Here is a 26,036-nt window from a genome sequence, read left to right on the forward strand (position 1 = left end):
CATGCATGCTACATACATACATGCTACATACATACTACATATATACTACATGCATGCTACATACATACTACATGCTACATACATACCACATATATACTACATGCTACATACATACTACATACATACTACATGCATGCTACATACATACTACATACATACCACATATATACTACATGCATGCTACATACATGCTACATACATACTACATACATGCTACATACATACCACATATATACTACATGCATGCTACATACATGCTACATACATACTACATACTACATGCATGCTGCATACATACTACATGCTACATACATACCACATATATACTACATGCATGCTACATACATGCTACATGCTACATACATACTACATACATACTACATACATACTACATGCATGCTACATACATACTACATGCTACATACATACCACATATATACTACATACATACTACATGCATGCTACATACATACTACATGCTACATACATACCACATATATACTACATACATACTACATGCTACATACATACTACATATATACATGCATGCTACATACATACTACATGCTACATACATACCACATATATACTACATGCTACATAGATACTACATACTACATGCATGCTACATACATGCTACATACATACTACATGCTACATACATACTACATATATACTACATACATACTACATGCTACATACATACCACATATATACTACATGCTACATACATACTACATACATACTACATGCATGCTACATACATGCTACATACATACTACATGCATGCTACATGCTACATACCACATATTTACTACATGCATGCTACATACATGCTACATGCTACATACATACTACATACATACTACATGCATGCTACATACATGCTACATGCTACATACATACTACATGCATGCTACATACATACTACATGCTACATACATACCACATATATACTACATACATACTCCATGCATGCTACATACATACTACATGCTACATACATACCACATATATACTACATACATACTACATGCATGCTACATACATACTACATGCTACATACATACTGCATATATACTACATGCATGCTACATACATACTACATGCTACATACATACCACATATATACTACATGCTACATACAGTCATGGCCAAAAGTATTGACACCCCTGCAATTCTGTCAGATAATACTCAGTTTCTTCCTGAAAATGATTGCAAACACAAATTCTTTGGTATTATTATCTTCATTTAATTTGTCTTAAATGAAAAAACACAAAAATAATTGTCCTAAAGCCAAATTGGATATAATTCCACACCAAACTTAAAAAAGAGGGTGGACAAAAGTATTGGCACTGTTCGAAAAATCATGTGATGCTTCTCTAATTTGTGTAATTAACAGCACCTGTAACTTACCTGTGGCACCTAACAGGTGTTGGCAATAACTAAATCACACTTGCAGCCAGTTAACATGGATTAAAGTTGACTCAACCTCTGTCCTGTGTCCTTGTGTGTACCACATTGAGCATGGAGAAAAGAAAGAAGACCAAAGAACTGTCTGAGGACTTGAGAAACCAAATTGTGAGGAAGCATGAGCAATCTCAAGGCTACAAGTCCATCTCCAAAGACCTGAATGTTCCTGTGTCTACCGTGCGCAGTGTCATCAAGAAGTTTAAAGCCCATGGCACTGTGGCTAACCTCCCTAGATGTGGCCGGAAAAGAAAAATTGACAAGAGATTTCAACGCAAGATGGTGCGGATGTTGGATAAAGAACCTCGACTAACATCCAAACAAGTTCAAGCTGCCCTGCAGTCCGAGGGTACAACAGTGTCAACCCGTACTATCCGTCGGCGTCTGAATGAAAAGGGACTGTATGGTAGGAGACCCAGGAAGACTCCACTTCTTACCCCGAGACATAAAAAAGCCAGGCTGGAGTTTGCCAAAACTTACCTGAAAAAGCCTAAAACATTTTGGAAGAATGTTCTCTGGTCAGATGAGACAAAAGTAGAGCTTTTAGGGCAAAAGCATCAACATAGAGTTTACAGGAGATAAAAGAGGCATTCAAAGAAAAGTACATGGTCCCTACAGTCAAACATGGCGGAGGTTCCCTGATGTTTTGGGGTTGCTTTGCTGCCTCTGGCACTGGACTGCTTGACCGTGTGCATGGCTTTATGAAGTCAGAAGACTACCAACAAATTTTGCAGCATAATATAGGGCCCAGTGTGAGAAAGCTGGGTCTACCTCAGAGGTCATGGGTCTTCCAGCAGGACAATAACCCAAAACACACTTCAAAAAGCACTAGAAAATGGTTTGAGAGAAAGCACTGGAGACTTCTAAGGTGGCCAGCAATGAGTCCAGACCTGAATCCCATAGAACACCTGTGGAGAGATCTAAAAATGGCAGTTTGGAGAAGGCACCCTTCAAATATCAGGGACCTGGAGTAGTTTGCCAAAGAAGAATGGTCTAAAATTCCAGCAGAGCATTGTAAGAAACTCATTGATGGTTACCGGAAGCGGTTGGTCGCAGTTATTTTGGCTAAAGGTTGTGCAATCAAGTATTAGGCTGAGGGTGCCAATACTTTTGTCCGGCCCATTTTTGGAGTTTTGTGTGAAATGATCAATGTTTTGCTTTTTGCTTCATTCTATTTTGTGTTTTTTCATTTAAGACAAATTAAATGAAGATAATAATACCAAAGAATTTGTGTTTGCAATCATTTTCAGGAAGAAACTGAATATTATCTGACAGAATTGCAGGGGTGTCAATACTTTTGGCCATGACTGTACATACTACATGCATGCCACATACATACATACTACATACATACTACATGCATGCTACATACATACTACATGCTACATACATACTATATATATACTACATGCATGCTACATACTTACTACATGCTACATACATACCACATATATACTACATGCTACATACATACTACATGCATGCTACATATATGCTACATGCTTCATACATAATACATACTACATACATACTACATGCATGCTACATACATACTACATGCTACATACATACCACATATATACTACATGCATGCTACATACATGCTACATGCTACATACATACTTCATACATACTACATACATACTACATGCATGCTACATACATACTACATGCTACATACATACCACATATATACTACATGCATGCTACATACATGCTACATACTACATACATACTACATACATACTACATGCATGCTACATACATACTACATGCTACATACATACCACATATATACTACATACATGCTACATACATACTACATGCATGCTACATACAATACATTCATACAATACATACATAGACATACAGTACATATAACAGAGTAACATACTTACCAATACTTGTCACATTGTTCCCCGAAGCCATTGTCGTCTACGGAATAAATATTAACATAACAAACCACAAAAATACTCACCCACGATCCGAAGCAGTCCACGAGTGTGTCCCACGACGATCTTGGGTAGAGAACTGCAGCATCAGCTGATGCTGCCGCTCTCTACGGGCTGCAGGAATCCAATGACGGAAGGTAGGTATCCTTCCGCACTGTATTCCCACACAGCTTTTACCATAAAGTGAGACTAGGGATTTTTTTTTTTAAGTGGCGGAGGAATACAGTGCGGAAGGATACCTACCTTCTGTCATTGGATTCCTGCAGCCCGTAGAGAGCGGCAGCATCAGCTGATGCTGCAGTTCTCTACCCAAGATCGTCGTGGGACACACTCGTGGACTGCTTCGGATCATGGGTGAGTATTTTTGTGGTTTGTTATGTTAATATTTATTCCGTAGACGACAATGGCTTCGGGGAACAATGTGACAAGTATTGGTAAGTATGTTACTCTATGTTATATGTACTGTATGTCTATGTATGTATTGTATGAATGTATTGTATGTAGCATGCATGTAGTATGTATGTAGTATGTATGTAGCATGTAGTATGTATGTAGCATGTAGTATGTATGTAGCATGCATGTAGTATGTATGTAGCATGCATGTAGTATATATGTAGTATGTATGTAGTATGTATGTAGTATATATGTAGCATGTAGTATGTATGTAGCATGCATGTAGTATGTATGTAGTATGTATGTAGCATGCATGTAGTATGTATGTAGTATGTATGTAGCATGTAGTATGTATGTAGTATATATGTAGCATGTAGTATGTATGTAGCATGCATGTAGTATGTATGTAGTATGTATGTAGCATGTAGTATGTATGTAGCATGCATGTAGTATATATGTAGTATGTATGTAGCATGTAGTATGTATGTAGCATGCATGTAGTATGTATGTAGTATGTATGTAGCATGTAGTATGTATGTAGCATGCATGTAGTATGTATGTAGCATGCATGCAGTATGTATGTAGCATGCATGTAGTATATATGTAGTATGTATGTAGTATGTATGTAGCATGTATTATGTATGTAGCATGTATGTAGCATGCATGTAGTATATATGTAGTATGTATGTAGTATGTATGTAGCATGTAGCATGTATGTAGCATGCATGTATTATATATGTAGTATGTATGTAGTATGTATGTAGCATGTATGTAGCATGCATGTAGTATATATGTACTATGTATGTAGCATGTAGTATGTATGTAGCATGCATGTAGTATGTATGTATGTAGTATTTTTTTTTTTTTACATTTAACACATTAGCCGGATGATGGGACTACTACTGTCCCATCATTGGCTAATGTGTCAATTACTGTCATGGTAGCAGGCATCGCCCGATGGGACTTGTAGTCCCATCGGACGATGCCTGCACAGCCCCCCGGCAGGCCGGTACAGACCCCGGGCAGTCCGCACAGCCCACCGGCAGGCCGGCACAGACCCCCGGCAGGCCGGCAGAGACCCCCGGCAGGCCCGTACAGACCCCCGAGAGGCCCGTACACTCCCCCGAGAGGCTGTACAAGGGCAGGAAAGGGTTTTTCCAATTCCGATACCGGAAGTCTCAGACTTGAATGGGACTTCCGGTATCGGCATTGGCGATACCGATACTTTTTTTAAAGATCGGCCGATCCATTCCGATCCGATATTTTGAAGTATCGGACAGTATCGCTCAACTCTAGTCACGAATCATTCATTCATAAACTTTAATCATCATCCACACATTCAACATTTCCCTTTTACAATGGACGCCCAGGGCCACTGACCCGGTCACAGCTATCGTGACATCTCCCATTGAAACCAACGGGCCCGGTACCGAGTATCCAACTTGGCGGAAATACATAACAGAACAGGTTGTCTGGGCTTTTCACATAGTCTCAGTGCATATCTAGGCTGCAGAATGCTGACAATAAGTAATTTACCTTCTGTGGCTAGTCTGCACAGTTTCCAAGATATCATTTCTTGCTTTTAAGATAAACGTCCAGGGGGGGTGTTCTGGCATTGAAATGAGAACTTGTCGTTTCCTCCTCCCTCACTAGTTTAACTTTCCATAGATCACTGTTCAGCGTGTGTCTGGGGGACGAGCAGCTGGGTGGTCTGCTCGCAGCCAATCACAGCCATGCCATTAGTTCACATGCCTACATGCCTAACATGATGTGCCCACACTTCTTAGGATTTCTCATTGGCTGAATCAAATCAAACTGGCTCATAGCATTATGGGAACTTCCGATTCCGATATTCGATATGCTAAAAGTATCGGAACTCAGTATCGGAATTCCGATACCGCGAATATCGGCCGATACCCGATATTTGCAGTATCGGAATGCTCAACACTAGTCCTGGGTAGTAAAGAGCCATATATAAGCTGTGCCAGTAGTAAATATGGAGGTTTCACCTAATTCAGAGTAGACCTCGTAGTCCATGGAGCTCTGTGGGCAGCAGATGAGGTAAATAGGAAATTCTACTAACCTTATCGTGCCTAATGCAGCAGCTCCTGTCCTTACTAGGGCAGTACCAAAGTGTGGCACTGAGCCTTGTGCCCCCCAAAAAAGTCTCTTCAGATATTTCCCTACCTCAATGATGAGGAGTGATCAGAGTACATGTAAGGTGAGAAAAATATAATAAAGATATTAACAGGAAAGAAGGAGAGCTTCATGGTTCTGCGGTGTCAGTCATGCTCTGTCCGGTGTGCCAGACCACCGCATCACCTTCAAAAAAGAAGGCAAGGAACTTAATTATTCCTGAGAGATAAATTCCTGTTTAAATAGGCTGAATATTGCTATAATCTACAGCAAGAGTGGGCAATTAATTTTCCCAGGGGCCACGTGAGAGACTGACTGTTGAGGAGGCAGAACCAATAGGCTGAAAATAATTCTGCTCAATATTAACATATTAATTATAATTATTTTATATTAATATTAATGTTTTCACTTAATATTGCGGAGAATTAAGTATGTTGATAACCCCTATATACCATATGAGCCCACACACAGCCATGCTTTATGCCATTTGAGCCCGCACACAGCCCCTCTTCACCCAAACAAGCCACACACAGCCCTCTATATAGAGATTGAGCCTCACATAGCCCCTGTATACAGTATGAACCCGACATAGCCCCCCAGTTTTCAGTATGAGCCCCTACATAGTCCCCTATATACAATGTAAGCCCCACATAGCCTCTCTATATACAATATGAGCCTTCACATAGCCCATAAATGCAATATGAGCCCCCACATAGCTTCATATATACAGTATGAGCCCCCATATAGCCTCTCTTTATACTGTACATTTTGAGTTTCTCCATAGCCTCCTATTGTCACGCACAGTGTAGGAAAGGCTAAGTGCAACGCGAAGGGACAAGAGAAAGGGAACCAAACACTAGGGAAGGGGGGAGTGGTGATCCCTAGACAGATCTAATGTCACCCTGTCTGTCCTATTGTCTCTATATAGGTTCCGCACCTATTGCCAAGCAAGATACCTAATCCCTGCCTGACCCTGGCGATAAGCCCTGCATCGGGAAGGACAGGATAGAGCTAGTCAATCCCACTAACACTAAAGACTGTAAAGATAAATGAAACAAGGGGTACACTTAGCTTGAGTAGACTCACAGAGAAACACAGACACCCTCAAACTACAAAGAGGATGCTAGCAGACTGCTAAAGCTCCAAGCCTCAATAAGGAAGGGCAAATAGAAAATAATACCTGCAACTCCCAACAGGAAGTTGGGAGTTATAAACACCCAGGTCCAGGTGTGGCCATTAAAGCCGGGGGAGGAGGCCATTAGTCTGCAAGGCAAACTTCTGAGACCTTATGCAGACAGATGCAGTGCAATGGTCTGCACCCTCTGACACATCCATGACACCTATATACATTGAGAGCCCCCACATAATCTCCTAAATACTGTATGAGTAGCCTACTATAAACAAGGGTTGGACAAAATAATGGAAACACCTGGAAACCTCAAAAAAGTTAGCTTAATATGGTGTAGGTCCACCTTTTGCGGTGATTACAGCCTCAATTCTCCGAGGTATGGATTCATACAAGGTGTGAATTGTTTCCAAAGGATTTTTAGCCCATTCATCAGTTAAAATACCCTCCAGTTCTTTGAGCGACGATGGTGGCGGAAATCAACATCTAACTTGAATCTCTAAAATCGACCATAAATGCTCAATAATGTTGAGGTCTGGGGATTGTGGGGGCCAGATGAGATGCTCAACTTCATTATAATGTTCCTCGTGCCATGCTTTAACGATTCTAGCTGTATGAATTGGTGCATTATCATCCTGAAAGATGACTTTCCTCTCCGGGAACAGTGCTTGAACCATAGGATGAACGTGGTCGCCTAAAATGCCTAAATAATCTCGGCTGTTAATTCTTCCATGAAGGGATATCATTGGCCTGGCGGATCTCCACGAAATAGCACCCCAGATCATCACAGAACCTCCGCCATGTTTTACGTTTGGGAGAAGGCAGTCTGGATGGAATGCTTCTTTCTACTGTCTCCAAATGTACACTCGACCGGAGGTCGGAAATAGGGTAAACGATGATTCGTCTGAGAATATCACGTTTCCACAGCTCGAGGGACCAATTCTGGAGGTTTCTACACCACTCTAAATGCTTGGAAACATTTGTCATTGAGAGCAGCGGTTTTCAAATTGCAGCTCTTCCATGAAATCCAGATTTGTGCAGCTCCCGACGAACAGTTTTCGTGGAAACTTGGTTCTGTAGGTGTTAATTGAGCTCAGCAGTGATTTTCGGAGCCGTGGTCTTGCGATACTCTCTCACAGTTCGCTTTAGAGTCCGACGTTCTCTCTCAGTCAACTTCGACTTTCGGCCGGACTTATGCTTTGCTGCGGACATTTTTCCTTCTCTTTCAAACGCAAGTCATTACTTTGGAGACAGTACCTCTTGACACGCAAAGCATTCGGGCACTTTCTGTTACACTAGTGGCTTGCCCTCCCAGGGCTACGGGGTACTTGGTACCGGACCGGTGTCAGGGGGATGTGTTACAGCAGCGGAAACCCGGACCGTGGCCCTGGGCGCCCAAGTCAATGGCGGAATGTAGTTGTAGTTAATGGAATGGAATAGTTTGTGACGTCACCTGTGGTGCTCGGCAAGGGAGGTGTTAAGCCGACGCTGCAGACATATCCTCTGGGACAGATGTTAGGATGCAGTAGTGATGGTATAGCCCTCCACAGGCAGGGCTGGTGTCCCAGGGCAGTGTAGTTGTAATGGTTGTGGAAAGGCCCAGGCAGCGTAAAGGATGGTACCCAGATGTACTGGTGCTGAGCGGGTTGGTGCATGAATGAATGGGGGACACCAAGGCCTGCAGTTCCAAAGCTTTACTCACAGTCTGCGGTACTCAAGGGTGCCTGCCTCCGGGCCGTGTCCTCCGGGTCAGAGATTCAGCCAACCTCCAGGCCAGATGGGAACCTCCTCTCCAACACTCCGCCAACATGTACCTTTCCTGAACGACTCCTCTATTGCGCCTTAAATTATGAAGATCTCCAGTACTGTGGTACTCTGGAGTTCCTCCTGTCAGATGTTCCTAACAATTCTAATCGTATAGCAGACAGCTGTAGCCTCTCTCGGGGACTCCTTTCACCGGAGTCCTGGCTCTCTATTCAATTGCTGTTGTGCCCCAAGTCTTAGTTGGGAGTAGTGCATTTACAGCCAACTACTCCACCGTTGTCTGCTGCAGAACCATAAGTGTCCATACAACCTCGGGGATCGGGCCCCGGCCTTGCGCTGAGAACCTATAGGCAGGGTTCCTCTTCCAACCCACATCTCCTCTCTGTTCTCCTACTCCTTCGTTCTGTACTGATCCTTCCCTCTCTCTTATGGAAGCTTAGGTTGCAATTCTACGTCTTTCTCCTTCTGTTCCTTTCCCGTACCAGCTCGCTCAGATCACTGAGGCAGCTGCAGCACTCCTTCCATCCCTTCTTACAGGGATCCCCCACCCCTCCTGAGTGGCTTCCTTCCTCACTGATCTTCTGTCAGACTGCCCCCGACTGACTGCCCTCTAATCCTACACTTTCCCACTCTTTTTATGTGTCCTAACTCCACCCACCTCCCAGCACATCCAGTGTTCCAAACAGGGAACCACCAAAGGTGCTCTGCTACTCTCTAAGCACTGAGCCGCAATGTGGTTGTGCAGAACTACCCTGTTGTGTGGGGTGCGAGTGTTGGAGCGTGGAAAGGAGTTCCCCCGTTACCTGGATGGTGGGGCACTACACCTTAGGAGAAGGTGCAGTACCTCTGTGGCGACTGAGCCTCAGGGGCACCACATACCCCCCCGTTAAACACAGCATGTCCGCGGGCTGCAGGACAACAAAGTTGACAGTGCAGGAACATAAAAAATTTTATAATGCTGCGTAAACAATTCTTATACTAATCTTCCTAGTATAGGAGGCATTATTTCTTGAATGTTACAAACAACCCCTATTTAACTATCTAAATTTCAAGTCAAAAAGTGCAATTTTCCATTCTAAGTGCCATTATCTGTGTCTCACTATCACTTCAATATTATTCAGCTTTCCTTCTCTAGTACACGTTTCTTTATCATCTTTCTCTCTTCTAGACGCAAGATGCTGACCGTAAGTACCTGGTCCATCACCTGTCATGTTCAATTCTTTATTCTTAATTCTCTATCAAAACATTTCTCACTCTATCTAAAAGCCATTTCTCAATTACTAATACTCTTATAAAACACATTATCAAAAATACTTTGCATTAAAACTTTAAACAATTATTCTTGTAAGTGCTGGACACCGCTCCCAGCCGGGATCTCTTGCAGTGTCCTTTGAGGTAGACATCATCTTCGCAAAGTGTCCTTATGTAAAATCTTGACATCATCTTCGCAAAGTGTCCTTATGTAAAACCAAGAGAGGGCACCTAAAGAGGTGCAACTATTTACAATAAAAGTTTTGGATCACACAGCGTTCATGATCTCCTCAGTTCCAAATGTAGAAAACGCTGCCAATCAAAACAGGGCAACTTTGGGAAAAACAAAAACTAAACCATGATGAGCAAACAAAAAGGCACAACGGTGCTAAACAAACCCTCCTGGGTCACAAGAGTTACTGTAATTCACTAATGTTGGTCCCCTCCTGGTGTTCTGGAAGCTTGGGTACGGCTACCAGATGTGGTATCTTCATCTTGATTTTAGTTTCTGGCTATAGGGCACTGAAGCTGTGGTAAAGGAAACCCATGATGCATCTCAATGCCCATCAACTGCTCTTCCTCAATAGGTGATTCCGCTTTTCTGGTACGAGGCCTAGCACCTAGGGCTTCTGCAGCTTGTCAGCGCTGATAAGCAACTATACGAGGGTTCGGCAGTGAAGGGATCCCGAGGTCACTTTCCCAAAGTGACTGAGACTCATCTATTCCCCGAAGATGTCGAATTGTGCGTGCCTGTTCCAGCCGTACCCTTCTCAGTAGGGACCTCTTCCACCTCCCCATCTCTGACTGACTAGCGCCCCCAGCGGACTCTTCCAACTGCCCCATTTCGAGTTGCCGCAAACCCGCCTCAGACAATGTGAATTCGGAGGTCAACCCATTAGGAGGGCCGGGGTATATACCTGGTGCCTCCTGGCGGTGTGGTCTCTGCTCCGGTGCAGGCATGGTGGCTGCAGGCGCTGCCTGGTGGGACACCGGGGACGGCGGTGGAGCCAATGACAGCTCCGGCTCCGCGGGGGGTCGCTGGCGGGACCTGCGCAGCCGCGTCAGGTCCGGGCAGGGGCTTCTCTTCCTCCACTTCAGCTCCCTGGGCTGTGTACAACTCCTCCGGTATCAGCGGCAAAGCGGGAAAAGAGTACGCTGCCGGTGGCAGGGCAGCGGTTCCAGGCTCCACAGGGTCTGCCGGGAAAAGGTCCGATGCAGCAGCAGCGGGTACCGGTGTCGCGGGTACTGCAGATGTGGGTGCGCTGCAGATTCAATGTCCATAATGCTTCTTGCCTCAGTGGCAGGCGGCGTGTCAGCTGGGCAATTTCGTCCTCCAGCTGCTGGCGGTTCATCGCAGATACAGGGTCGGAGCCTTCAGCCATGGTGCCAGGGAGATCCATTTCCCTGTACTCCGCAGGCCTCCTTCCCTCTCTCTCCAAAATGGCATTCTGTGTTCTTCTTCCTGCCTCGGCCCCTTTCCCGCCACTGACTTCTTCTGCCCGTCCTTCCGGGGGTGGCGTCTTCTTCCAGCGCCTCCATACCAAGCCAGTATATGAACCCCTCGGGGGGTGCGCCATTGCGCCATGTAGCTGTCACGTAGTAATTCAGGCAGGGGAGGCCCAAGACTCTTCGTGGTCTTTTCCTAGGCCCTCCTATCTCTTCACGCCATTCTTCTCCGCGCCAGCGGCCATTTCTAATGTCCATTTTACAGTCCATCAAATCAGGTCTTCTGCACATTTTCAAAAGTATAAAGTCCAACAAATCTCAGGCACACAGAACCCGACGGTATCGGGTCTCGTCATCCTGTTCGTGACGCCAAGTTGGGTCGCCCTCTCAGGGCTACGGGGTACTTGGTACCGGACCGGTGTCAGGGGGATGTGTCACAGCAGCGGTGACCCGGACCGTGGCCCTGGGCGCCCAAGTCAATGGCGGAATGTAGTTGTAGTTAATGGAATGGAATAGTTTGTGACGTCACCTGTGGTGCTCGGCAAGGGAGGTGTTAAGCCGACGCTGCAGACATATCCTCTGGGACAGATGTTAGGATGCAGTAGTGATGGTATAGCCCTCCACAGGCAGGGCTGGTGTCCCAGGGCAGTGTAGTTGTAATGGTTGTGGAAAGGCCCAGGCAGCGTAAAGGATGGTACCCAGATGTACTGGTGCTGAGCGGGTTGGCACAAGAATGAATGGAGGACACCAAGGCCTGCAGTTCCAAAGCTTTACTTACAGTCTGGGGTACACAAGGGTGCCTGCCTCCGGGCCGTGTCCTCCGGGTCAGAGACTCAGCCAACCTCCAGGCCAGATGGGAAGCTCCACTCCAACACTCCGCCAACATGTACCTTTCCTGAACGACTCCTCTATTGCGCCTTAAATTGTGAAGATCTCCAGTACCGTGGTACTCTGGAGTTCCTCCTGTCAGATGTTCCTAACATTTCTACTCGTATAGCAGACAGCTGTAGCCTCTCTTGGGGACTCCTTTCACCGTAGTCCTGGCTCTCTATTCAATTGACGTTGTGGCTCAAGTCTTAGTTGGGAGTACTGCATTTACAGCCAACTACTCCACCGGTGTCTGCTGCAGAACCATAAGTGTACATACAACCTTGGGGACCGGGCCCCGGCCTTGCGCTGAGAACCTATAGGCAGGGTTCCTCTTCCAACCCACATCTCCTCTCTGTTCTCCTACTCTTCGCTCTGTACTGATCCTTCTCTCTCTTATGGAAGCTTAGGTTGCAATTCTACGTCTTTCTCCTTCTGTTCCTTTCCCGTACCAGCTCGCTCAGATCACTGAGGCAGCTGCAGCACTCCTTCCATCCCTTCTTCCAGGGATCCCCCACTCCTCCCGAGTGGCTTCCTTCCTCACTGACCTTCTGTCAGACTGCCCCCGACTGACTGCCTTCTAATCCTACACTTTCCCACTCATTTTATGTGTCCTAACTCCACCCACCTCCCAGCACATCCAGTGTTTCAAACAGGGAACCACCAAAGGTGCTCTGCTACTCTCTAAGCACTGAGCCGCAATGTGGTTGTGCAGAACTACCCTGTTGTGTGGGGTGCGAGTGTTGGAGCGTGGAAAGGAGTTCCCCCGTTACCTGGATGGTGGGGCACTACACCTTAGGAGAAGGTGCAGTACCTCTGTGGCGACTGAGACTCAGGGGCACCACATCACATACCCCCCCGTTAAACACAGCATGTCCGCGGGCTGCAAGACAACAAAGTTGACAGTGCAGGAACATAAAAATTTTTATAATGCTGCGTAAACAATTCTTATACTAATCTTCCTAGTATAGGAGGCATTATTTCTTGAATGTTACAAACAACCCCTATTTAACTATCTAAATTTCAAGTCAAAAAGTGCAATTTTCCATTCTAAGTGCCATTATCTGTGACTCACCATCACTTCAATATTATTCAGCTTTCCTTCTCTAGTACACGTTTCTTTATCATCTTTCTCTCTTCTAGACGCAAGACGCTGACCGCAAGTACCTGGTCCGTCACCTGTCATGTTCAATTCTTTATTCTTAATTCTCTATCAAAATATTTCTCACTCTATCTAAAAGCCATTTCTCAATTACTAATATTCTTATAAACACATTATCAAAAATACTTTGCATTAAAACTTTAAACAATTATTCTTGTAAGTGCTGGACACCGCTCCCAGCCGGGATCTCTTGCAGTGTCCTTTGAGGTAGACATCATCTTCGCAAAGTGTCCTTATGTAAAATCTTGACATCATCTTCGCAAAGTGTCCTTATGTAAAACAAAGAGAGGGCACCTAAAGAGGTGCAACTATTTACAATAAAAGTTTTGGATCACACAGCGATCATGATCTCCTCAGTTCCAAATGTAGAAAACGCTGCCAATCAAAACAGGGCAACTTTGGGAAAAACAAAAACTAAACCATGATGAGCAAACAAAAAGGCACAATGGTGCTAAACAAACCCTCCTGGGTCACGAGAGTTACTGTAATTCACTAATTTTGGTCCCCTCCTGGGGTTCTGGAAGCTTGGGTACGGCTACCAGATGTGGTATCTTCATCTTGATTTTAGTTTCTGGCTATAGGGCACTGAAGCTGTGGTAAAGGAAACCCATGATGCATCTCAATGCCCATGAACTGCTCTTCCTCAATAGGTGATTCCGCTTTTCTGGTACGAGTCCTAGCACCTCGGGCTTCTGCAGCTTGTCGGCGCTGATAAGCAACTATACGAGGGTTTGGCAGTGAAGGGATCCCGAGGTCACTTTCCCAAAGCAACTGAGACTCATCTATTCCCCGAAGATGTCGAATCATGCGCGCCTGTTCCAGCCGTACCCTTCTCAGTAGGGACCTCTTCCACCTCCCCATCTCTGACTGACTAGCGCCCCCAGCGGACTCTTCCAACTGCCCCATTTCGAGTTGCCGCAAACCAGCCTCAGACAATGTGAATTCGGAGGTCAACCCATTAGGAGGGCCGGGGTATATACCTGGTGCCTCCTTGCGGTGTGGTCTCTGCTCCGGTGCAGGCATGGTGGCAGCAGGCGCTGCCCGGTGGGACACCGGGGACGGCGATGAAGCCAATGGCAGCACCGGCTCCGTGGAGGTCTCTGACGGGACCTGCGCAGCCGCGTCAGGTCCGGGCAGGGGCTTCTCTTCCTCCACTTCAGCTCCCTGGGCTGTGTACAACTCCTCCGGTATCAGCGGCAAAGCGGAAAGAGTACGCTGCCGGTGGCAGGGCAGCGGTTCCAGGCTCCACAGGGTCTGCCGGGAAAAGGTCCGGTGCAGCAGTGGCAGGTACCGGTGTCGCAGGTACTGCAGGTGTAGGTCCCTCCTGGGCGCGCTGCAGATTCAATGTCCATAATGCTTCTTGCCTCAGTTGCAGGCGGCGTGTCAGCTGGGCAATTTCGTCCTTCAGCTGCTGGCGGTTCATAACAGAGACGGGGTCGGAGCCTTCAGTCATGGCGCCAGGGAGATCCGTTTCCCCGCACTCCGCAGGCCTTCTTCCCTCTCTCTCCAAAATGGCGTTCTGGCGTTCTTCTTCCTGCCTCGGGCCCTTTCCCGCCACTGACTTCTTCTGTCCCTCCTTCCGGGGGTGGCGTCTTCTTCCAGCGCCTCCATACCAAGCCAGTATACGAACCCCTCGGGGGGTGGGCCATGTAGCGGTCACGTAGTAATTCAGGCAGGGGAGGCCCAAGACTCTTCGTGGTCTTTTCCTAGGCCCTCCTATCTCTTCACGCCATTCTTCTCCGCGCCAGCGGCCATTTCTAATGTCCATTTTACAGTCCATCAAATCAGGTCTTCTGCACATTTTCAAAAGTATAAAGTCCAACAAATCTCAGGCACACAGAACCCGATGGCATCGGGTCTCGTCATCCTGTTCGTGACGCCAAGTTGGGTCGCCCTCTCAGGGCTGCGGGGTACTTGGTACCGGGCTGGTGTCAAGGGGATGTGTCACAGCAGCGGTGACCCGGACCGTGGCCCTGGGCACCCAAGTCAATGGCGGAATGTAGTTGTAGTTAATGGAATGGAATAGTTTGTGACGCCACCTGTGGTGCTCGGCAAGGGAGGTGTTAAGCCGACGCTGCAGACAGATCCTCTGGGACAGATGTTAGGATGCAGTAGTGATGGTGTAGCCCTCCACAGGCAGGGCTGGTGTCCCAGGGCAGTGCAGTTGTAATGGTTGTGGAAAGGCCCAGGCAGCGTAAAGGATGGTACCCAGATGTAGTGGTGCTGAGCGGGTTGGCGCAAGAATGAATGGAGGACACCAAGGCCTGCAGTTCCAAAGCTTTACTCACAGTCTGCGGTACACAAGGGTGCCTGCCTCTGGGCCGTGTCCTCCGGGTCAGAGACTCAGCCAACCTCCAAGCCAGATGGGAAGCTCCACTCCAACACTCTGCCAACATGTACCTTTCCTCCTCTATTGCGCCTTAAATTGTGAAGATCTCCAGTACCGTGGTACTCTGGAGTTCCTCCTGTCAGATGTTCCTAACAATTCTACTCATATGGCAGACAGCTCTAGCCTCTTTTGGGGACTCCTTTCACCGGAGTCCTGGCTCTCTATTCAATTGCTGTTGTGCCCCAAGTCTTAGTTGGGAGTAGTGTATTTACAGCCAACTACTCCACCGGTGTCTGCTGCAGAACCATAAGTGTCCATACAACCTCGGGGACTGGGGACCGGCCTTGCGCTGAGAACCTATAGGCAGGGTTCCTCTTCCAACCCACGTCTCCTCTCTGTTCTCCTACTCCTTAGTTCCGTACTGATTCTTCTCTCTCTCTTATGGAAGCTTAGGTTGCAGTTCTACGTCTTTCTCCTTCTGTTCCTTTTCTGTGCCAGCTTGCTCAGATCACTGAGGCAGCTGCAGCACTCCTTCCTCCATCCCTTCTTACAGGGATCCCCCACTCCTCCTGAGTGGCTTCCTTCCTCACTGACCTTCTGTCAGACTGCCCCCGACTGACTGCCCTCTAATCCTACACTTTCCCACTCTTTTTATGTGTCCTAACTCCACCCACCTCCCAGCACATCCAGTGTTCCAAACAGGGAACCACCAAAGGTGCTCTGCTACTCTCTAAGAACTGAGCCGCAATGTGGTTGTGCAGAACTACCCTGTTGTGTGGGGTGCGAGTGTTGGAGTGTGGAAAGGAGTTCCCCCGTTACCTGGATGGTGGGGCACTACACCTTAGGAGAAGGTGCAGTACCTCTGTGGCGACTGAGCCTCAGGGGCGCCACACTAGCGCCTGCCATACGAGCACCAACAATTTGGCCTCTATCACGTTCTCACAATTCTGCAAAACAAACAGTTAATTTACATTCACATATCACATAACACAAATAATCAACTACAAAACATTACCATATGTCACGGTTTGCATGTTTATAACATGTTCGAAGATTATGATGCCAAAACGTTAGGTGTTTCCATTATTTTGTCCAACCCCTGTACAGTATAAAAAGCCTCCCATATACAGTGTGAGCACGCACATAGCCTCCTATATAGTTTGAGCCCCCACAGAGCCTCTTTCATACAGTATGAGCTGCCACATAGCCTCCTATATACAATATGATCCCCCACAAAGCTTTCTATATACAGTATAAGCACCCAAATAGCCTCCTATATTCAGTTTAAGCTCCAACAAAGCCTCTTATATACTTTATGAGCTTCCACATAGCCTCCTATATACAATGTGATCCCCCACATAGCCTTCTATACTCTTAACTAATAGCATATCTGATCAATTGTAGATCCCTACATACCCCTCTTTTACTATTTTTTCTCCATTTCCCCATTTATCATTGATTACAAATATTACTTACCGTATACTTATTTTCATTATTTTTCCACCTATTTTTGTTTTTTAGAAAACACAGAACCAATTAATAATTCCAAAGGACTTATAATTGGACTTACCATTGGTACAATATTGGGAGGTGTACTAATTATTACAATAAGTGTCTTCTTATACAGGAAAATCTTGACAAAGAAGAGAAATGGTAAGAAAAACTATGGAATATGTTCTCAAATAGAGATTAAGGTGACCAATAATTACTAATAGTAAAGATGAGCAAATAGATTCAATGTGAATTGAAATTGCATGTTTAGAAATTCACTGAATTCAGCAATGCAAACTTTTTGTTTAGCGCAAATCACTTTCAAAGCTGCTGTTTTACACTTGCATAAGATGACATCAGTCAGAAAAGGATCCCATGATCTCGGGTGGACTTCCCCATAATGCTTTGTAGCTATCTCAACACATGTTACAGCACATCCAAACAGGAGGGACTATCATAGCCTATATAAGGCAAAAGCATGAAATATAGCAGCCATTTTGAGGTGAATCTGGAAGACGTCTCAGCTCACAGCTTAGCCACAGATAAAGGGAGAGAAAGCCATAAACACTCAAAAAACTGCACAGATATTGTGTGACAGACAATGAAGTTTAGTGCTAGAACAAAAGAGAATACTTTCATACTTACTTATCAGGACAGTAGGAGGCTTTGGAGTACTTTCGATTTGCAGCAAATCGACTTGCAGATATCCAGTTTCCAGAGACTATTCAGAAAAACTTGCAAATCTGAATTTCGGAAAACTCGCTCTGTAATGACCGGAGGTTTGAATAAGATCCAGTGGGTAACAAACCAAGACTGAGGCAAAAATCCCCAAAGAATCTTTACTCAAACAGCAGAATTAGTAGAACTTAGTATATGGAAGAAACTGATTGGATACCCTTATACAGTACACTCACTCAGCCGGAGCTGAAATCACTATGCCAATCCAATGTTCACTGAAGAATGTATTACACAGGGATTTGAAATAAATTTACCTATCAGAAAGGTCAATTTAGGTACTCAGAGAACAGGTGTAAATCGAATGTAGTGATAGCAAGGGACCCCCTGGAAGGGCACACTGAGTATAACCTATACAAACCTTCAATAACAATACATATAAATATAATACAAAGGTCCTTAAGTGCTTCAACTAGAAATACCCGGGTATCTATGACTATGGTACCTTTAACCTGAGGTGAGTCTCCTCTCAGGCATATAGATTGCATTGGCTGCAGTCAGTCCCAAATCTTCGGCGCCAATCAGTTGCAGCAACACAAGGTTCCTGATCCCAAAAGACGGGGACTTATAGTTCTGTAGCCTCCAGATGCCGTCTCGAGATACGCCTGTTTCTGTATAAAATGTCTGTCCAATATTGTTTCTCGGCTCACCACAACAGGGACTCCACAGAGCTCCACAGTCACACAGCTCTCAAGAATGCTCAGTCTTTGTTCCACAGCAAGGTCTCAGGCTCCCAAGATGAAGGGTTGTAGTACACAGTCTCTTACAGCATTCAATCTCTTTGCTTCTCACAAGCTGCTCCACACACATAATGTCTCTCAGAGCAGTCTCTCTTCTTCTGGAAGCTTCCCTTACAGCTCTAGACAGCCGACACTAGGCCCCACCTCCCAGCACACACAGATCCCCAGGCACTCGCAGCACCTGCTCTTAGCTGCAGCAGGCAAGCACCACAGGGTCCTAGTGCTCTCCTGGTGTAATCACAGTTCACCCTCTTACAGCTCATCTCTAATTACTGGTCAATCATCATTTAGCAGGAGAATGTACATCGAAGACGCAATCAACAACACACTGTATGCTCTACTGTACATACAGTTTATTGTCATGTAATAGTAATACAAATAAAAAATCATAAAACCTTTTTAGCTTTTTGTAGACTTATGTGGTGGCTTACCAAAGCAATGTCTGGCACCAGTCAATGCCTCTCACTTTTATCTGCTTCCACTTTTTGGTTCTCTGGTTGAACAGAGCACTGCAGAGCTGGGAGCTAATACAGACCCAAAGAATTAGTGTATAGCATGTGTAGGAGGAGAAGCCTCCGCCGAGTACCTGGGCCGGAACCGAGGGGACCGTCTTCTAGGTTCCTGGGGGATCTGTTTCCAGGGAGCAGAGTTAGGGGATGGACTGCTGAGACTGACAGGGCAGTTATGGGATGAGTCCAGATAAAAGGGGCGGAGAGGGCCAGACTGAGTGAGTCAGCAGAACGGGAGAGGAGGAGGAGAACTGGTGAGGGCCAGAGAGCAAGAGCCACGAACAGCAACCAGAGAGGAGGACAGCGACAGGAGAGAGACTCTCGGTGGACCGCAGGGAGACGGCGCCGAGCCTACCGACAAAAGAATACTGCTGCCTCACTCCAGCTCGCGGCTGCGGCCTACTCGCTGCTGCCCGCAGCCGCTGCCGCTTCACTCCCGACCACGGCGGTGATTTATCTTTTGCCTCCCACAGCTGCCACCGCCCCGCTCCAGTCCGTGGTAGGGGCTGGGCCTGCGCCTGCTGCGGATCCTCCAGTGCAGCCGCAGGCTGCACCTGTGGCCTATCCACCACCACTTATCACCACCGCTGCCAGCCCCTGTCAGGGGGCAGCGATCTCCACTCTCCCACTCCCAGGCGGTATCCCGCTGCCTCCGCAGGGGGACATCCCGCCAAAGAACTCTCCGTGGACCTGTTGTGCCCCTGCTTCGTCGGAACGCCCGAAGACAATGCCAGATCCTCAGCAGCTGGGCCCAGTAGCTGCGACGCAGACACACAGTTGAACAGGATGCCGAGGGACATCAGGACGGATAAGTGACACATAGTAACTAAGGACCAGTAGTCGGCCATTCCGCGGCCCTATAGTGACCGGTCGTTGCCGGAGTAGTCGTGTTCTCCCAATCCTTGTTTATGTGTATTTGCTCCCTGCGAGGACAACTACTGTTATTCTGTTTGGTTGCTTAAAATAGCCCTAATGGCATTTATCTATAAAAGTTACTATTTAAAGTTTTATCTGTCTCGCATCTCGTCACTGCTTCCTGCGTACCTGTTATTACCACATTTGGCGTACTCGGCAGGATGCAGTCTCCGAGCACAGACAGCGGCACCCCAGGCCAGAGCAGGGCCATAGATACAGCAAACAACCAGGGCCCCCGGTCCAGCATTTCTCTGGGGGCTATGCTAAACAACCTACCTCGGTTCTCCGGCTTCAACACCATGCTGTGGAGCTGGGCAGAGCGAATGCGAGGCCTCTTCCGAATGCATCCGATGACCCCTGACCTGGAAGCCGAGGTAGCTCTCATGGCATTAGAAGGTGAGGCCCTGGATTCAGTAATGTTGAGGCCCCCGGGACACCACAACACCTTTGCTAGGGTCTTGCGGATACTGGAAGAGACCCATGGGGATCCGACAGATGTGGGAGAGTTGAGGACCCGGTTGTTCAGTCGAATGCAGGGAGAGGGGGAGACTATCACCCAGTATATGAATGTCCTCCAAGAGTTATGCACGGCCATCGAGCGAAAGGACGGCGTAGGGGTAGGACTCATCGACATTACCCTACGCGACCTGTTAGTGACTGGACTCCGAGACCCGTTGATAAAGCAGGCATTACGGGAGCAGGTCCGAGTGAACCCACATTTAGCTTTCTCTGAGGTGGGGAGTCAGGCACGTGCACGAGAGCAGGAGCAGGTAATTACGATCCCCTTGGGGAAGGTCCAGAGTGTGGAAGCCGCTGTGACTGCTGTCTGAGAGCCCCAATGGATAGAAGAGATGAAACAAGAGCTGAAGAACATTAGGGGCGAGTTGGCGGAAGTGAAGAGAAGAACCGAGGTCACGTCTGGGTGGCGTAGTTTTAATCCCAGGCACTGGGGGCCTCATAATGCCCAGAGTGGCTGGCCCTCACAGCCCCAGTGCTATGAGTGCGGGGAGCTGGGCCACATCACACGAGCGTGTCCGTGGTGTGGGAGACGCCCACCCCGGCCGCCGTTAAACTAGAGGGCTCTGGGCTGGGGGGACGCCGCTCAGAGCTAGAAGCCACGACATGGGGTGGTGGAAGTCCTGAAGATCTGGTCGCAAAGTGTCCAGTGGTATGGGCAGAAGTCGAGGGCAGTGCCGTACGGTTCCTATTGTACACGGGGTCGCAAGTAATGACCATGCCTGCAACATACTTTCGGCAGCATTTCCCTGAGGCAGTGAAACCCCAGTGGGGAACATGATAAAACTGGTAGCCGCCAATCAATTACCGGTCCCTGTTGCCGGTGTGGTTTGGGTGCAGATGGCGCTGTGTGGCAAATCCCTCGGACGCCGGGGAGTGGTCCTGACTCATGGGGAAACCAATAACCAACATCCAGTTATTCTGGGCATGAACATCCTGCGGGAGTTCAGCAATTTACTCCTCCATGACCCCATGCAAGAGAATCTGAACCAGTGGGGTTCCCGCACGCCTCAAGGGCAAGTCTTCCAGCAGTTGGAGCAGGAGGCGCGAGTTCTCCAGGACTGCCAGGAGGGCGAGGCACTGGGCAAAGTCATCGTGCCAGTGGCTCCCCCGCTCACACTGCCCCCTGGGCAGACAGTGGTGGCCCTGCCCATCCAGGCCCTGGTGCCTTTGGCGGGCGTGGAGATTCAGGTGGAGCCATGCTACTTGGAATTCCTGCCTCCTGGCATACTGGTGACCCGCTCCCTGGCCACTGTGCGAAGAGGGACCGTCTTGGTGTGCTGCATCAACCTAGAAGACCAAGACATCGTCCTAAGGCTCTGGGTCGAGATGGCCAAGCTGGTGAGGCCATTGGAAGAGGTGCTGCCAGCCCCTACGGTCCAATTGAAGGTGCAACCCGAGGACCCTTGGGCAGTGACAATTCGAACTCTGCTGACTGCCGAGTCCTCAACTCAGGAAAAGGGCCAAAACATCCTGGAAAGAATGCGGGCTAAACTCTCTGGCCTGGCTCCCGCCCAACTTTTCCAGGTAGAAACACTACTAGGACAGTATCACGGGGTATTCGCTAGCCACGAAGATGATTTTGGATGCACCACAGCCATCACGCACGGAATTCTCACGGCAGGAACAGCCCCCATATGGGAATGATACAGACAAATCCCTCCACAACTATACCAGGAGGTAAAAACCTTACTGGCCCAAATGCTGCGGAAAGGGGTCATATGAGAGAGCCAGAGCCCATGGGCGGCTCCCATCGTGTTGGTTCGCAAAAAGGATGGCACCCTGCGGTTCTGCGTGGACTATACTTTAGATAGCTGAATGCCTGTACCATCAAAGACTCGTACCCGTTGCCTCGCATAGAAGAATCCCTGTCTGCCTTGGGGAAGGCAAAGTACTTTTCAACTTTAGATCTGGCCAGCGGATATTGGCAGGTGCCGATGTCGGAAGAAGACAGGAAGCCCCAGAAGTGCCACCTGTTTCGCACCCAGATTGAATATCTGGGGCATGTCGTCTCTGCCGAGGGTGTTAGACCATCCCTGGAAAAGGATGCTGCTATCCAGGGATGGCCTATCCCCGAAATGATAAAAGACGTGCGGACCTTCCTGGGGCTGGCCGGATACTACTGTCGTTTCGTAAAGAATTTTTGCACGCTGAGCCCAAGCCCTGCAGGACCTGCTAAACGGGGCTCCTTCCGGGGCGAATGGACGGAAAATCCAGTGGCAACGACCGCAAGAAGCCTTCCAAGACCTTAAGGCTGCGCTCTTGGGTGCCCCGGTGTTAGCTTATGCGGATTTCTCGCAACCGTTCATAATACAAACCGACGGGAGCCTCCACAGGCTAGGGGCTGTATTGTCAAAAGTTCAGGACGGCCGGGAGAGAGTGATCGCTTATGGTAGACATCATGACTCCGAGCGTAACCCTGACAATTACGGCTCCTTTAAGCTCAAGCTCCTCGCGGTAGTGTGGCCCATGACAGAGCGGTTCGCAGAGTACCTGGCGGGCTCCGAAGTGTTGTTGCGGAGCGACAACAACCCACTGGCCCACTTGGAAAATGCCAAATTGCGGGCTCTGGAGCAGCGATGGGTGGCACGGATTTTCAAGTTAAACTACAAGATCATCTACAAAAGAGGAGCAGAAAATGTGCACGCGGATGCCCTCTCCAGGATCCGGCACACAACGCCAGGGAAAAGTCGAGACGATGAATTGGAAGGAGAAGAGACACCATACGCCCTCACCGCCACCGTGCTCACGGCTGCCACGCAAGAAGGACCCCCAACGGGTATGCTGAAGCAATCACATGACAGATGGATCCAACAGCAGCAAGAAGATGAAGAAATTGGGCTCCTACGCCGATGGGTGACCACCGGCAGACTACCCACCGATGCCCAGAGACAGACTTCGTCTCAGGATATGTTGCTGATGCTACGCCAGTGGGAGAAACTAGTCATCAAGAAAGGACTATTGTATCGTAAGGCGGAATCATGGGCGACATCTGCAACAACTTGGCAGGTAGTCGTGCTCAGAGCCCAACTCAGTGAACAGGCATGGGAAGCCCACGAAAAGGGGGCTCACTTCAGAGTTCCAAAGACCTTGCAATGGTTGCAGCAGATAGTTTACCATCCGCGCTTGCACGCTGCTGTGGAAGAAACTTGCCGGGTCTGCCGCCTTTGCGAGCTAGGTAAACCTCCCGCACAACGGGTCCCGGTGCAAATGATAGTGACATCAGCACCCCTCAAGCCCTTGACGGTGGACTATGTGACCATTGGCCCTGCATACCAGGAGTATGAACATTGCCTCTTCATGGTGGATCACTTCACCAAATTTGCCATGCTAACCCCCACCCAAGATCAAACTGCGGAGTCAGCCGCCTATGCAATCTGCAAGAACTTTATCTAAGTGTACAGCTGCCCTCAATGGATACATTCAGATCAGGGAGCATGCTTCCTTGGGAAAGTCATGGAGGAGCTACATCATCTCTATGGTATCAATAAATCTCTGAACACACCATACCACCCACAGGGAAACGGGGCCTACGAACATTTTAATCGGACACTAATTCAAATGTTGCGTACTCTGGAGAGTGACCGGAAGGCTCGCTGGCCTGAGTATGTCCCTGAACTAGTGTGGCTCTATAACAACAGGGTGCCCTGAGTTACCGGCTATACCCCCTACTCACTGCTATTCAGACGAAAAGGCAAAGGGATCACAAAGGTAGAACTAAACCCGGAGGAACCCCAACCCTGGTCCGGGGTGTCATCATGGGTCCGAAACCACCGACACCGGCTACAGTCCCTTCACCGGATCATCCAGACAAAACTCCAGGACCTAGAGCACCCAGGGGGGACTCTACCTCCACCCACCGACTTCCAGACAGGGGATCGAGTACTCGTACTAGACCAGTGCCCCAGAACAAGCTAGAACCACGGTGGGAAGAGAGTCCTTACCGAGTATTGCGCCAAATAAGCCCCGATGGGCTCGTGTACGAGACATGACCTGAAAAGGACGGGGCACTTCCCACTCGTACTGTGTACTGTAATATGGTGCGGCCTTGTACATCCAACGATCCCGTGCGACCCGAACCCACTCCTCAGGCCCCCAAACCACTGCCCACGGTCTGGGACCTAGATGACAAAGAAGATAGCCCAGCGGTACAAGCGGGCCATCCAAGGAACAATATCTCTGCAAGTTACACCAGCCCACCAGAATCGGCCAGTCCACCACCTTCCACCACCCCAGAAAGCTCCACCACAGTCAAACCAAGACGCTCCGAGCAGTCAACAGCTGGCAAACCCCCCGAACGCTACAAATAGGATCAGTTCGTATGGCAACAAGAACTTTTGTCTCAAAAGGCCAACCCGAGCCTACCAATACCCTCACCCGAGGACTGGCGAGCATACAGGATGGGGGAGTGTAGGAGGAGAAGCCTCCGCCGAGTACCTGGGCCGGAACTGAGGGGACCGTCTTCTAGATTCCTGGGGGATCTGTTTCCAGGGAGCAGAGTTAGGGGATGGACCGCAGAGACTGACAGGGCAGTTATGGGAGGAATCAAGATAAAAGGAATGGAGAGGGCCAGACTGAGTGTGTCAGCAGAACGGGAGAGAAGGAGGAGGAGACCTGGTGAGGGCCAGAGAGTGAGAACCACGAGCAGCAACCAGAGAGGACAGCTGTGGTGGAGTTAGCTGGATCGAATGGTAGTGGAGGAGAGCTAAGGAGCGGGCCCACCCCGGACAGCTGTGGGGAGTCTCTGATTATGAAGGGGCGTACAGTCTGGATCTGTTCCCCCTGGATGATGAAGATCAGTTCTGGCGGCTGAGCAGCAGGGAAGGAAGCACCAAAACGGTGCCCAGAAAGAGGAGGCCGACCCGGAAGAGGGTTGCAGAGGCTGGACGACACAGGAAAACGGCTAGGAGGACTCGGACCTGAGGGACCTGAACTGGGAGTACGTGGATGATGATGACTACATGACACAGACCACAGACTCAAGGGCCCTAGTAGAGAAATCCATGCCAAGCTCAGCTGACCAGAGGGGAGTCGCAGTGGCAGAAGAGGACACTGACAGTTATGGAGCAGCTGTATCGGAGCTACTGGTGAGTGTTCCCCAGCCCTTGACCCTAGAACCCTAGCCCACAGTCGAGCACGTGACACCCTGCAGCCCCCCAACCCCAGAGTCATGGCTCTCGTATGTGGACATCTGACCCCGGGAACCGCAACCTCCATCCCCAGCACGTATCCCT

General features: G+C 48.3%; 1 protein-coding gene across 1 annotated transcript in view; it reads left to right on the plus strand.

Moving 5' to 3' along the window:
• The window catches only part of LOC141085435 (cell adhesion molecule CEACAM19-like), an 89,469-nt gene that overhangs the window by 44,636 nt on the left and 18,797 nt on the right, over nt 1-26,036 (plus strand). The window contains exon 3 of the mRNA XM_073570799.1: nt 17,418-17,549. Coding sequence (XP_073426900.1) covers nt 17,418-17,549 — 132 coding nt within the window. The remainder of the gene's footprint in view (nt 1-17,417; nt 17,550-26,036) is intronic.

This window comes from Dendrobates tinctorius, unplaced genomic scaffold, assembly GCF_039654945.1.
Source record: "Dendrobates tinctorius isolate UK_male_01 unplaced genomic scaffold, ASM3965494v1 ptg000028l, whole genome shotgun sequence".
NCBI classification, from domain to species: Eukaryota; Metazoa; Chordata; class Amphibia; order Anura; family Dendrobatidae; genus Dendrobates; species Dendrobates tinctorius.